Genomic DNA, 15,430 nt, shown 5'->3' with positions numbered 1-15,430 from the left:
CACGGCTTTTTACTACGAGGGTTAACGGTATTCAGAGAAAATAAGATAACATCATCTTGGATGCTTTAGCCTCAGTCACCCAGGAGCCCGCCGATGCTACATAGAATGTGCAACGCTTGGTCCGCGTCTCCCGTGACCGTTGCACGTGGCACCTGGGGCTGCCCCAGTCCGTGGCTCTGGCGTCAAGGATGACCGTCTACTCCCCCGACATGACCCCTTGCTCCTTCCATCTCTTCCGCCAGCTCCTCTCCGTGCAGTGCCCTTGGGCTGCTCACCCACTGGTCAGCTCCCCCGGTGACTCCATCTCCTCTCAGGGTACCGATACCATCCACGTGTGGACGGCTTCCACGCCTGCCTCCCACGGCCAGCGGCTTACTCCACAGCTCTGTGTGGGTGTCTAATAAACAGCTCAAGCTCATCCCAAATCCCGCTCCTCACCTGGCCCTTCAGACCGACTCTCTGCCAACGTCTTCCCGCTCTGGTTGATGAGGGGTCATCCTTGCCACGTCCTTCACACCCCATGCCTTGTCTGCTCGCCTCTGCTCTCACCCTCGTCCAGCCTACCCTCATCTTCCACCTGGACTGCTACAGCAGCTTCCTAGCCCTGTGCCTGCCACTGTTGTACACAGTCTATTCGCTACCGATGCCAGGTTCTCGCTGGCCTCAGGACATTTGCACTTGCTGTTCTTCATGTCTAGAACATTCTTCTCTTAGCTATCTGCAAGACTTGCTCCCTTCCTTCCTTCAAGTCTTTGTACCAACACTGCCTTCTCAAACAGGCCTCGCAGGTGGCTCTTTAATGCCGCAAACCCTACACTGTTCCGGCTTCTTAGGGCCTCCACTCCCTACTTTGTTTCTTCTCTGTAGCATCTGTCATTTCCCAATAGTCTCGGTGTTGGAGAATTAGTTTACTAGTCTATCTTCTCATTTGTCTTCCCCAATAAAAATGAAGTCTCTCCGAGGCAAAGATTTTGTTCTGTTCACTGCTGTCTCCAAAGCCTACACCAGCCCGTGACACACAGTGGATATGTAGTGTCTGCTGAATAAAGGAGGGCAGTGGCACCTGGTACTAGCTCTGTTCTGAGACTTGCTCAGAACAGGCTTATGGTTTGATTCCTGCTGCCTGCTCTCCCCAGGTCTGCTGGCTTTAATGCTATTGTCTGTGCCTGTCCTGTACCAGCCTCTTTTTTTTTTTTCTATCCCTGGGAGCAGTAACGAGCAGCTGGAGAACTTAGGTTAATCTTCCTGGTCACGGAAGCAGAGAGAAGGCAACACGGGCACCTAGATCTTCATCTAAGGATTTGCATGTTGCAAGTCATTTGCCCTAATTTTAGCTAATCTTTTGATTTACTTCACCAACTGCCACCATGACTAGTGGAAACGAGGTTAAACATTTTTTTCAGAAGAAATGCTTCACTTAACATTCTCTACATAAACACAGGTCTCTGAATTGGCGCTAGGAAAATAATATACAGGTCGGGAGTTTTTGTTCCCTTTGGGTTTGTTGTTAACTGTTGGCAATCCTGATTTCACTTCTGGCTGTCAGTATTTTTTCTTTCTTTTCTGTAAAGCTGGAATATAAGTAGCTACTGATAATTATAGAGATTTAATGAAACTCTGTCAAAGACTGAATTGTGTGTTTGATTTGCAGTCTAAATTATTATAGGCCTAAAACAAGCCTGAATGTTGTCTGGCTCAGTAAAGCAGTTTTGTATCACACATGCTAAAACACCTTCTGTGGAAGGGTCCATTTTGTTTCTGCCCTGATGCAGAATCAGGTCACTGGGACCTTACCTGTGCACGGCGAACAGGAGGGCTAACGCGGCCACGCACTTTTCTCCCCCTGACAGATTGTCCATTGGCATGAACCGTTTGCCTGGTGCCACGCAGTTATAGCTAATTCCTTCTAGGTAAGGCTCTTCTGGGTTCTCTGGGCTAAGAAATGCCTGAAACACAGGTTATTTATTTAGCAAAATCAGAAAAGCCATTAGTAAATTTCAACTTCAAAAACTGCAACAGAGTTTGGCTGCAAAATATTCTGCCGGTTAGGTTTTCCTCCACTGTGATGGCAAAACATGAGTGCCCGCGGCTCGTGTACAGAGCTGGCTCTACAGTGTAGTCACAGGAAACAGGGCTGCTGGGTGTGGAGCAGAGGGAGAACATGCTCACACACACGAAGAATCAGGCCTCCCCACAGGCCTGCCATGCAGACCTCAGCAGCACGTGCCACGAACTGGACAAAAACAGTCTCATTCAGTGCACTTGGGGCCCATTTCCCAGCCACTTACTGAACACCTACTGTGGGCCAGGTACTGTGGCTACAGAGATGAACCCAGGAGTTACTGGGTTTATTTCAGTCTTGCTTTACTGAAAATAAGTAACTATTTGTGGCTAAAATTCTAAAAAATGATCCAGGATCAGCTGTTGGCCACAGAACACCCCGAGAAAGGTAAAAGCAGGTGTGGCAGACCCAGTAGACATCTGAGTCCACATTCAGTGCCGCAGGCTCTGCCCCGGGGACCAACCATGGAACGGGCAAGGGTTCTAGCAAAGAGACTGTGGGACACAATCCTGCCTTCGGTTCTTTCTCCTGACCGCAGGTCAGCCGTCTCCCAAGACACTCTACGTTATATGTCCCTTCACTACAGAGACTGCTGACGGTTCCATACAATCAAGTTACCAGACAGCAGAACTGCAGCACTGCAGAGAATCTGGAAACTAAGTGACCTAACCCCTCTTTCAGATGAAGAGATGGCCCAGAGAGATTCTGCCTTGTCCAGGCTAGCCAGTGGTAGAGTGAATGGGATCTAGAACACACACAGTTACTATGGTAACTGATCTTCTGGAACTGACTTTGCTCCAGAAGTGGGTCACTCAGATGATGTGACATTTATTTCCCACCAGAAAAAAACCACCAGCAACACAAAGTTCCCAGGAACATCGGTGGGTGAAAAATACATACTTGGGCACTGACGTTTCTGCAGAGCTTCTTGTAGATTTGATCGATTGAGATCGAGACGTGCTCAAAACACTGGCTGAAAAGGTCATATCTCCTTTTTTTCACCTGTTCAAACTCTTGCCTACACATTCTGGCTTCCTTTCTGCTGGCCTCAAAAGCTAAGAGAAAATCAATGTTCTTTATTTTGCAGACCACTGAGGGGCTGGCTCCTCTTGTTTCAATTTTAAAGCACAGAATATTTTATTATTATTAATTTTCTTTTAAGATTTTGAGAGAAAGCACACAAGCAGGGGGAGCAGTGGGGAGAAGGTGAAGCAGGCTCCCTGTTGAGCAGAGAGCCTGATGCGGGGCTTGATCCCAGGACCCTGGGATAGTGACCTGAACCGAAAGCAGGTGCTTAACAGACTGAGTCACCCAGGCATCCCGAAAGCACAGAATATTTTTAAAAACTGGATTTTGAGTTTGGTTGTCTTGAGTAAAATCTACATTTAAAATATCCTAATTGTTATTAATTCCAAGAACATGGCTCTTAAAATTGATGAGCCCTTTATCTGCTAGGGCTAATTTTAAGATAATAATGACAAATTCTGAAAGAGTATCTAATATGACCATCCTGCTTGTATAAAAAAAAAAAAAAATACCTGTTCTAAAATAACCAATACACCTGGGGTGCCTGGGTAGCTCAGCTGGTTAAGCGTCTGACTCTTGGTTTCGGCTCAGGTTAATTTCAGCATCATAAGCTTGAGCCCACATGGGGGTGGGGGGTAGTCTCTATCTCGAATAAATAAATGTTTTAAAAAATAACTAATACACTTCTTTTTAAGTTAAAGCAGAACACTTTTAAGAAGGAAGCAGTGCATATTAAAAGTGCACATTACTATAAGACAACAGAGGAAGATATACAATACAAATAAATAAAGCTAGATAAAAATAAAGCTACAGTTGCTAATAAGTGTTACCGAGATCCAAACCCATCAACCCAAGAACATGGCCTTGCCAGCAGCTAGAGCTCAGGCTCACCGTCTGTGGACTCCTGAAACTTGTCTCGGACAGTCTTCAGGTTCTCCAGGGCTCGCAGGTTTGGGGCCGCCGTCTTCAGCAGGACGTCCTCCTGGGACGCCACCTGCTGCAGCAGGAGCCTCAGGCAGGCCTCCACTTCCTTATCAGTTTGTAAGGCCTGTTAGCCCGCAAGGAACAGGGATTAGCTTGCCCTTCCAAACTGCTGAGTAATTAGGGCCCTTCAGAATCCACCCCCTGCCTCCCTCCTTCCACACCCACGCACTCCCTCGCACAAAGCCGTCAGGGTCTGAACCGCACTAGTGCTCGCTTCCGGAGCAGCTGCGCATCTGCGGCTCCGCTGTTCGAGATGCCTCTCGCCCGGACCACGCTTCCCTCCTGCACTTTGTGGTCTGGCTAAAGGGCAACAATTCACATGGTACCTTCGCTTACTCATTCATTACAAAATACTGACCATTTCCTATGTCGGAGACACTCAGTGATGAAAACTGCTCTGGCCTTGCCCTTAGAGAGCTCACAGGGAGGTCAGACATACACATGGGTATTGACAAGCGCCTGAGATGCTCTGACCGGCAAAAGCACAGGTAGCATGAGACAGGGAGAAGGGATCTAGCCCACGAGGAGGGGTCGAGGAAGCTAAACCAGAACAACGGATAGAGCCTGAGTGAGGAGGGAAGGGAAACAGTGGTGCTGGCCTGGTTTTCCAGGAAAGCCTTCTTGCCCTCCCAGGATCTTTAATTTATATGTGATAAAGGCGATGTTTTAAGTCATTGAGAAGAGAATTCCTTGGAAAATGTTGCATAAACTGGCTCCATAGGTAACTTCTTAAAAGCAGACTCTTACCTTTTACCATATGCCAAAATAAATTTCAGATGAATTAAATAGGTAATGAAAGCAAAACCATGAACAGGATAAATATTTACTCAGTAATAATGTGGGGGAGGATTTTCTAAAATGAAAGCACTAAATAGATATAGAAAAGACAAAGCTTTTTTCTGATTGCCTAAAAATAGCATAAACAGTCCAAGAGCCCAGTGAATAACCAATACTAACCCAAGAACACAACACATATCAAGAACACGAAATTAAAAGATGTGGCGTTGCCGCCTGCCGTCCACGCTCCACTCCCTCCTTTCTCACGGAGCCTGTGCTTGACCATTTCTCCCTCAAGCTCCCACTGTAGCTGGGGGTGGGGGTTGGGGGACCCTGTTTGATGTAAGCCTAGACCACCCCGTGCCCAGAGCTTTTGGTGGGGAATGAACATGTGGTCCAGTTCAGGACACTGAGATGTGGACACAGTTCCGAGAGGTCTGTCGGACAAGCCCTCTTCCACTTTTAAGAACATGTCACTACAAAGGCAGCCTGTCTCTTCTCTGAAGGTCATGGCTGTGTGTGGCTGGAAAGCCAAGAATGGCCAGTCATTTTGCCCTCACCACGAGAGGCAGTCTTAGGATGGAGTCAAAACAGAAAGAAACCTAGCATTGTAGGAACTTATAGGGATGTCTGTGACAGAGCCAGAGCTGCCCAATTAAAGAGCCCTTGAAACCGGACCCCAGATATGTGCCCTACAGCCGTGAAGGTGGTGTCCCCTACTGCAGGGGCCGCTAGAGTACAGTGGCTACTCTGTCTCTCGCACAATTGCTCGGAGACTAATAATCATGGTGACTCTCCAAGGAAAAAGTCCTTCAAAAAATGCTGACCATAGAAGCTTTTATTCTTTGGGAAAAAATTTCATAGTACTCATGTTCTGCTGAACACACAGGGAGAAGTGGTCATCTCAACATTCTTAAAAAGCTACCTACTTAATACCATTTCTTCAGACGACGTTAAGAAATCTACTTTTCTCCCTGAATGTAGGCTCTATGGTCCAAAACGTGTGCTGTAGCACATTTAAACATTCATTGTCACAGTGAGTCAGTCCTAATGGGAATCTTTTGATTACCTTCAGATCATCCGTCAGAGAGCTGTAGTCTATCTCGAGGGCTTCTTCTTTCTCATAGATGTCGACCGTTGCCTGGGTACTTTCTGCTTCAGTTCCCAACTGAAACGCAGAGGAAGCCCTTTGTTATATGAAATGGTGATCTCATCCAACCGCCCAAGGCTTCTGGTTGATGCCCACCTCACTCCTTACTGGGGCCTCCAAGGCCATGTCGATCTGGCGACAAGATGCCCAGGTGCTTCCACCTGCACGGTAGGAGTTCAGAACTAGTGATCTAGTGCAGTTTCCCTCATAACAGAAGGAACTTCTGCAAGAGCCCTGGTAGGTCTAGTTAATGTACCCTTTTTTTAAAAAGATTTTATTTGTGAAAGAGAGAGAAAAAGAGAGAGCAGATGAACAGCGACAGACAGAGGAGAGGGAAAAGCAGGCTCCCCCCTAAGCAGAGAGCCCAATGTGGGATGTGATCCCAGGAGCTGGGATCATGACCTGAGTTGAAGACAGATGCTTACCTGACTGAGCCCCCCAGGTGCCCACATATCCTCTATCTGAACACCTCCAGTAGAAGGGAAATCTCAGGTCCCACCTCTCAATTATGGGAAGACAATTACTCCTGTAACAATTATTATAAACATTTCTACCCAGTGATCCTCATTCAGCCTACTGGAGAGAGACACTTTAGATCTCATGCCTTTTCTATTTCAGGCTTTACAGAGAACATTTTGTACAGCATCCCCACTACACAGCCACTTCTGGATGTGCCTACAAAATTCCGATCAGGAAGCTCACCACAATAGGCCCTCCATATTTCCAGTAGAAATTGTTCCCTAGGAGAGGAAATCTGTCTCTGTGGCCTCTACTCCCCAACCCTATATCCCCCTTGGGACCAGAAAGAACAAATGCGATCCTCCTCCTGGGACGGACAGTCCTCCAACGGAGGAGGACGATCCTCCTCCTGGGACGGACAGTCCTCCAACGGAGGAGGACGGCATATTCCCGAGCCTTCCCTTCCCAGTACAACACGGTCTGGATCTTTCCACTATCCTGAACGCTTTACTCTTTAGAAGCATCATACTTTAAAAAGTGAATGCAACCCTATCACTTTTTCTTTTGAGATAATGATTCAGTATTATTCCAGTGTAAGGCCTTTAAAACTTGCTCTGAAATACCCCACCACGAGTATGAAATTCTTTCAAGCCAATAAAGAAGTCATTTCCGTTCAGGTGGGCATGCTGGAGAACCATACTGAAGGTTCAGTAACTGAAAGCAATAGAGCAAAGCAGCGGCACGAACACTTGACCAGTAACACTCACTTCGACGTCAGCCATTAAAGTTGCTTCCTCCTCTCTGTAACCTCTTCTAAAATGACATTGCCTTTTATTTATTTTTTAATATTTTATTTATTTATTTGACAGACAGAGATCACAAGTAGGCAGAGAGGCAGGCAGAGAGAGAGGAGGAAGCAGGTTCCCTGCGGAGCAGAGAGCCAGATGTGGGACTTGATCCCAGGACCCTGAGATCATGCCCAGAGCCGAAGGCAGAGGCTTAACCCACTGAGCCACCCAGGCACCTGGCATTGTCTTTTAAACAGATGTTCTGTTTCTTTCTGTAGTATGATAACTATTGTTTTTCGGCTCCCATCTATTTTTGCTGTTCACAGACCCATCCCTTCTCTCTCTGCTCCTACAAAAGTGAACCCATGACCCACAGTTCTTCTCCAGGATTTTCCTAACAGAGAGCACAGGGGAGAGTTCTCTTTCCCTCTGGTCAGAGCTGGTGGTTACAGCTGCAGCCATGTGGTGAAAGCCAATTTGGGAGAACAAAGCCAATATATACACTGAGCCAGAAAGAGTTCTTGACAGTGTTCAAATTCCCAGACTGGGTCAGGCATGAGACCTCCCCCTATCCTGCCCCCCACCCACCCCTTTAAAGCCATCGGAGTTGGGTTTATGTAGTTTGTGGCCAGGAAAGGGTTTTCTCCTTTCCTTACCTCCTGTCTGGAATGTGACCTCTGCTACTATTGAGAAAAAAGACAAAGACTTTTTGAGTATGAGGTTATGAAATCAATACTGGCAAGAGAAGACATGTTGGTATGAAAGATGCTTCACTCTGAAGACTCCAAAGGACTCAGGGCCTTCCTGGGGCGGAGGGTGGATGGAGGGAGTAGCTGTCCAGCTGTGCAGCAGAGGAGAGAGGGGAGGGGGAATGTGGAAGGGAGACCCCAGGGCAGAGCTCAGAGAGGACCCACGAGGCAGGACAAACCCGTCTTGTCACTGGCTGTGGACGGGGTAATGGGAACATGCACGTTCCGAACACAGCAGCAGCTTCCCTAAAACCCCACCAAAGGCCATTGACATCAACAGCTCTCGATCTCCGACTCCTCTCGGGATCTAATGTGTAGAAAAGAAACTGCGGCCCTTCCTGTGGGGCTAGGAGGGCACGGATTAGCGAGAGACGTAAGAAAACTGCGTGACATGCCCAGTCCTCTGCAATGAGGACCGTGGTGGGAGGATGCCTTTCCACCCCCCGGAGCCTTAGCAGCAGAGGGAGGATCTGCGAGGCTGGGACCTCGAGAAGCAGCCAAAGGGCGTTGCAGGCAGCTGCCCGCGGCCACTTTACTCTGCAGTCCTGCGGGCGAATACCTCCACTTCAATGATGTCGTCCAGTGACCCCAACAAGAGGATGATTTCAATGTCTTGAACTTTGCAATCAAGCAGCAGATTATGCTTCTCTAGCCGTTTCTGTTCCAAAGAAGTTTGAATGATTACAACTTCTTTTTGCCATTTTCCCACTTCCCTGTAAATACACAGATATGAAAAGTGATATTTTACTCCTTATGTAAAGTTGCACCAAAGAAGAAAAATGAATGTGTTGTAAATGAATTTACATGGAAAAAAGAGTCTTTTCTTGAGTGCTATAAGTTCTAGAGTTACCTCACTGATGCTTCTAATAAAACTTTAACACTCTTGAGAAAGGCCATGACTGTAATTAGTTAATCCAAGGGAGCATTTTTAAAATAATAAAGATAATTTCTTTAATCAGGCTAGCTTTGTTTCAAAATCTGTATAATTTTTCAAGCTGCATTTCTCCTTCAATATAAGCTCTACACTTTAGACCTCAAAACAAGAGAAACAACCTTTAAACAAGAAAAATGTCTTACCAGTTAAGTCATTACATATCGAATGGTCTGAATGGTCTGAACTTTTCTATTACAGCATTAGTATAATGCTCTCTATTTTAAATGAGGGCTTGGGGATTTTACTAGTTAAAACAATGTGGGATTTTAAAGAGGATCTAGAAACAGGACCAAAAAATAAAATAAATTAAGAATATGATTTTCAAAAATATGATGATGAACAGAGATGTAGTTCTGTTTAAACTAACTACAAAAGTGAAAAAATTCAAGAGTAAATGACCTTTAAGTCCACTCAAAAATCGTAGACAAAGAACTTTCTGGCTCTATCCTGAAATGCTGTAAGCCTTCGATCAGTGGGCAAAACCATGAAATGCTGAGTTGGCCAAACCAGAGCACATTTCATCTAACTGCTTACAGTCGTGCCCATCATACAGGAAAGCAGAGGTCACACTGGTGCAGCGGGTCACCTGGTTCCAAGTGTCATCGTCCCCTTCATGACAGACACACATGCTTAGCACGTGCCAGGTACTGTTCTAAGTGTCCTATGAACAGTCCCTCATTTAATTCTTACAAGTGTCCCGGGAGGCAGCCGCGGTGAGCGTCCCCAGGTTACCAGAGGAGGAAATGAAGGCGTAGTGTGTAAGTGGCAGGGCTGGGGGACGTGACCATGCAGACCGGCTCCAGACACCCCCCTGCAGGGTTTGTCCCACAAGCAGAGTCACAGGGATTTAGGGCAGGGGCTCTTAGCACAGGCCCACATTGTCATCTGCCAAAGAAAACTATTCACTCTAAACAACTAACCACCTCTTTTGGTTTTTCCCCAGATGAGAACACATTGAAAGGTGTGATGTGGGACCAAAGGCAGCAAGGGCACAAATTCAAATAACAAAGCTTCCTACAATAAATTTCAAATTGCTGGTTGTGGTCCTTCCAACTAATTACCTATCAATAGCCAGAAATCGCTTCCGCTCTTCTTCCAGCTGAGCTTGGACCTTCTCGGCGCTCGCATTCTGAGTGAGAAATACGTCCTTAAGTTGCTGCCGCTTTGCCATGAGATCATCCACAATCTGCAGACAATTTTCTTCAGCCTGAAAGAAGACGATTTACATTGTAGACTCACCGTCTTTTACGTTAATAAGGCCCACAGATCATCTTAGTGTCAAGAAACCAACCCAGTGATTCTGGGATAAACCCTCGTTCTGGGTGGTGCACGAACCTCTATCCCACTCTGTGGGACCCACTCTGGCTCTACGCCTCTTGGAAATTGGCAATTCCTACCTTTCTTTGTCCTTCATTTTGGATTCATTCCTCAGCTTAATGCCATCTGACTTCTGTTCCCATTGTCCAATGAAGACGTTCTTGCTACTCGGACCTCTTAATTGGCAACCTGACAACCGCCCCCATGTCCTCTTCCCGGCATGGTGGGGTTTCTGGCTCTACGCTCTACCTCCACAACCCGTGCGACCACTCCTTTCAGAGTCCCACCCTGGCCTCACGGCCCCGCATAGTGCTCCGGCCTGCCTGGGAGTCTCAAGCACTTACAGTTTCAATTCACTTCCAGAAACAGGCCTGGGCTCCTCCCACCCTCTGTGCCCCCCTCACTTGCCAGAGATCGCTGCTTCGGTGTCACACAGGCAGCTCCAGCTCCACGGGTCTGGAATGTTCTCGCTCTTACTCGCTCTTCTATCCACCCATCACCCCAACTAGGACTCAGGAGTCATCACTGGCGTCCCTCCTAGGCTTAGGCTCCCACTTCAACATCCAGGTATTCGTGAAACTGCTGATTTGACTTCCAGTATTTCCCAAATCTGCCCTCCACACTTTCTGTCCCCAGGAGGACACTTCAGGAGCTCGACCCGTGTTTACTCAGTGGAGGAAGTCATCGTCTCAGTGACAGGGCGCCTCAGCCACCTGTTCTTAGTTACCTGCTTTAGGTTATCGATGTCTTCTCTGCCTTTCTGGACGGTCTCTTTTAATTTGTTGATCTTACTCAGTCTCTTCTTCAGCTGATTGCGACTGTATTCGAGTTGAACATTAAGCCGAGTTTTTTGTTTTTCAAATTCTAATCTAGTATAATAGAGCCAAGTGTTACATGTGGTAAGGAGTCTCTTAATTCTTTACTTTTTAGTTGTTATTATGAAAAATTTTAAGAAAATACAGAAGTAGAAGGAATGCTATAAGGAATTTAGTTCATGGTCAAGCCTGTTGTATCTACAGTTGTATTTGTGACTTTGCTCCAACCCTGGCACATCTCAGACATCATGTAACTTCATCAGTAAATATTTTAGTTTGTATCTCTGGAAGTGGAGTGACCATTAACACAAAACCACAAGCTACTGTAGATACAGATGATGACAATTCCTCAATATTAGATTGCTCTCGTTACCAGATTTCTGGAGTCTCATTAAAATCAAAACAAAACAGGGACGCCTGGGTGGTTCAGTCGGTTAAACCGCTGCCTTTGGTCCTGGGATGGAGCCCTGCATGGGCTCTTTGTTCAGCCGGGAGCCTGCTTCACCCTCTCCGCCCCACTCGTGCTCTATCTCCCCCTTCTCTCTCAAATAAATAAATAAATAAATAAATCTTTAAAAACAAAACAAAACTGGTTTGAATCAGAGTCCACACACTGCATGTGGATATGTGTTTCTTGAATCTTCTGTAATCTGTGGGCTTTCCCCTCCTCTTTAAGTTACAATTTATGTGCTCATTCTCATTTATTTAGTCTGTCTTTCCAAACGGCTAGTCACCCACAAACTGCCAACGTGGGAATGGAAGAGCACCTCTCCTGAAGCTCCTTCCCCCTTCTCCAGCCTCACGAACGCCTCATAAAGAACTGCAAGACCAGCTGTAGCTCACCCTTCCCATCCTCTCGCCCTCACATGCCCCGTGAACAGAATCCTTCAATCCAGACAGACTTTTAAGCACTAACCGTTACGAGAAACCACAACAAGAACAATAATGATAAATACAGAGTGATATTCAGTGAGAGGTCACTGGGTGCCAGCCTGCCACATGTGCTTTTACACGTGCTTTAGTTGTAGGACTCTGAGAGGCTAATACCACTCTTGCTGTAGATAAGGAAGCTGAGCAGACACGGCACAGAGCCGAGTTTGTTGCCCCAGGCTACCCCAGGAGGAAGTGAGGGAGCCCCGGTCTGGTCCGAGACACACTCAGAGTCTCTGCTCTTAACCATCGAGCACAGTGCCCGCAGGGGGAGTTCAGAACAAATTCTTGAAGGATTTCTTCCTGCTGCAGGAGGCAGACATGCAGACTATGGGAAACACCTCTTCACTTGGCTCGGGAGCACCATACCGCTCTGGCTTTCCTGCTCCCTTACTGGCTGCTCCTTTGATGGTTTCTGGTGATCTTACCCAGGCTTTAAGTACCACCTGCATACAAACAATCCCAGAATTTATACCTCCAGCCAGGACCTCTCCCATGGACTCCTAACTATAGACTCAACTGCCTACTCCACATCTCCAAGCAGATGTCAAAGGCATCCCAGTGCACATAATGGGTAAGTTACTAGAAGTCGTAAGAGGTTTTAGCAAAATCATGTTACAATCGAAAATTTGATAGCATTTTTCTACACCAGTAGGAACCAATTAGAAAAATATTATAAAAATAAATATTACTCATAAGAGGAAAAAAAAACCTATAAAATATCTGGGAAGTAACTTAAGATCACACAAGATCTGTATGAAAAAAACCTTTAAAATTCTAATATAGGATATGGATGATTAGAATAAATGAAAAGACATATTAGGTTCTTAGGTGAGAGGATTTGATATTTTGAAGATGTTCTTTCCAAATAAATCTATAAATCTGACACAATCTCAATCAGAATTCCTGTAGGATTTTTATGAGAAACCCAATGAACATATATAGGCATAGTTCTTTAAAGAAAATCTATCAAAGTTCAAGTAGACTTCAGAAAAAAGAATATGATAGGGACTAAAAAGGGGCATTTCACAGTGATGAAGGGATGAATTCACCAAAAAGACATAATGTTCCCAAATTATGTATGGACCTAACCACAACACTGTAGAACACATGAAATAAAAACTGACAGAACTGGAAGAAACTAAAAGATCCAAAAGTATACTTGGACATGTCAACACTCCTCTCAGTGTTTGCTGAACTAGCCAGAGGACCAGTAAGTATAGAGAGTACTTGAGTGATACCAACCAACTTGGTTTAACTGACACCCAAAGAACATTCTACCCGCCAGCAGGTACCTATTAAACAACACACTGCTAAATGCCCCATGGGTCACTGAAAGAAATCATAAGGGATATTAGAAAATATTCTGAATGGAATGAAAATACAACATACCAGAAGTAGTAGGATACAGCTTAAGCAATATTTACAAAGAAATATAGTTTAAAATTCTTGTATCAGAGGGGGGTCTGCGTGGCTGAGTTGGTTAAGCATCTGCCTTCAGCTCAGGTTGTGAACCCACAGTCCTGGGACTGAGCCCCACATTAGGCTCCCTGCTCAGTGGGGAAATTGCTTCTCTCTCTCCTTTTGCCCCTCCCCCTTCTTATGCTCGCTCTCTCTCAAATACATAAATAAAATCTTTAAAATAAATAAGTAATTAGAATGCTTATAATAGAAAACAATTAATCCAAAATAAGTAGAAGAAAGAAAATAATAAAGGTAAGAGCAGAAATCAACCACACAGAAACAGACAAACTACACAGAAAATCAGGCCAAGTGAAATAAGTCAAGCAGAGTCAATTATCATATGGTTTCACTTATTTGTGGAGCATAACAAATAGCATGGTGGACATGGGGGGAGTTAGGAGAAGGGAGTTGGGGGAAATTGGAAGGGGAGGTGAACCATGAGAGACTATGGACTCTGAAAAACAATCTGAGGGGTTTTAAATGGTGGGGGGGGGGGTGGGAGGTTGGGGGAACCAGGTGGTGGGTATTAGAGAGGACATGGATTGCATGGAGCACTGGGTGTGGTACAAAAACAATGAATACTGTTATGCTGAAAATAAATAAAAAATAAATTAAAAAAAAGAAACAAAATGTATAAGAAAATTTTAATCACACACACACACAAAAAGAAAATCAATGAAACCAACAGCTGCTCTTAGAAAGGATTAATAATAAATCAATACACTTACAGCTAGGCATTAAGAAGAAAAGAAAGAAGACAAATCACCAATATCAGAAATAAAAGAAAGGACACCAGTACAGATCCTACAGACATCAAAAAGGCCAGAAAGCAAATATTATTAATAACTATGTTAATAAAGTTGACAACCTGGATGAAACACAAAAGTTTCTCGAAAGACACAAACTACCAAAACTCACTCAAGAAAAATGATATCCTGGGGGCACCTGGGTGGGTCAGTCATTAAGCACCTGCCTTCAGCTTAGGTTGTGCCTGGGACTGAGCCCTGCCCTGGGCTCTCTACTTGGTGGGAAGCCTGCTTCTCCCTTTTCTATTCCCCCTGCTTGTGTTCCCTCTCTCCCTGTTGCTCTCTGTCAAATAAATAAATAAGATCCTAAAAAAAAAAAAAAAAAAAAAAAAAAAAAAAAAAAAAAAAAAAAAAAAGAAAAAGAAAAAAAAGAAAGGAAAAAGAATATGAATAGCCCTATATCTATTTTTTAAAAAGATTTTATTTATTTGAGACAGAGAGATAGCAAGAGAAAGCATGAGCAGAGTCAGGGGGAGAGGGAGAAACGGGCTCCCCACTGAGCAGGGAGCCCAATGCGGGGCTCAATCCCAGGACCCTGGGATCATGACCTAAGCCAAAGGCAAAAGCTTAATAGACTGAGCCACCCAGGCGCCCCAGCCCTATATCTACTAAAAGAACTGAATTTGTAACTAAAAACCTTCCATAAAGAAAAGTGGGTGGCCCCAGTTGCTTTACTGGAAAATTTTACCAAACTTTTATGAGAGAAATAATACAAAATTCTACAAAAACCCTTCCAGAAACCACAAGAGGAGACAACAATTCTTGACTTATTTTATGGGTCTCACATTACCCTGATAGAAAAACATGGTAAAGATATTGCAAGAAAACAAAACTATATATTAGTATGCTCATGAATGTAGATGCAAAAATCTTACTGAAATTTTAGCAAATCAAATCCAGAAATATTTGATTTTAGCAAATCAAAATAAAAAATACAAATATGACTGAGTGTGCTTATTCCTAGGTATATAAAGTTGGTTTAACATCAATCAATATAATTTACCATATTAATAAGTAACAACAGAACCCTAACCAAGCACTCACTCAAAAAATGGCAGAAAAAGTATTCTACAGAATTCAATATTCATTCCTAAAACATTTCAGCAAACTAGAAATAAAAAGGAACTATCTCAACCTGCTAAAGGGTACCCTAATGTTAAAACCATACT

At 44.7% G+C, this 15,430-nt stretch overlaps 1 protein-coding gene across 1 annotated transcript in view; it reads right to left on the bottom strand.

Moving 5' to 3' along the window:
* The window catches only part of SMC1B (structural maintenance of chromosomes 1B), a 76,149-nt gene that overhangs the window by 4,305 nt on the left and 56,414 nt on the right, over window positions 1–15,430 (bottom strand). Inside the window, exons 16-22 of the mRNA XM_059401799.1 lie at window positions 10,974–11,115; window positions 9,991–10,136; window positions 8,555–8,708; window positions 5,919–6,017; window positions 3,980–4,136; window positions 2,963–3,117; window positions 1,795–1,946 (exon numbers count right to left, since the gene is read on the bottom strand). Of these exons, the coding sequence (XP_059257782.1) occupies window positions 1,795–1,946; window positions 2,963–3,117; window positions 3,980–4,136; window positions 5,919–6,017; window positions 8,555–8,708; window positions 9,991–10,136; window positions 10,974–11,115 (1,005 nt within the window). The remainder of the gene's footprint in view (window positions 1–1,794; window positions 1,947–2,962; window positions 3,118–3,979; window positions 4,137–5,918; window positions 6,018–8,554; window positions 8,709–9,990; window positions 10,137–10,973; window positions 11,116–15,430) is intronic.

This window comes from Mustela nigripes, chromosome 6 (genome assembly GCF_022355385.1).
Source record: "Mustela nigripes isolate SB6536 chromosome 6, MUSNIG.SB6536, whole genome shotgun sequence".
In the NCBI taxonomy this organism is placed as follows: Eukaryota; Metazoa; Chordata; class Mammalia; order Carnivora; family Mustelidae; genus Mustela; species Mustela nigripes.
Note: the sequence above shows the minus strand (reverse complement) of the source record. Positions and strands in the feature narration are given on the sequence as shown.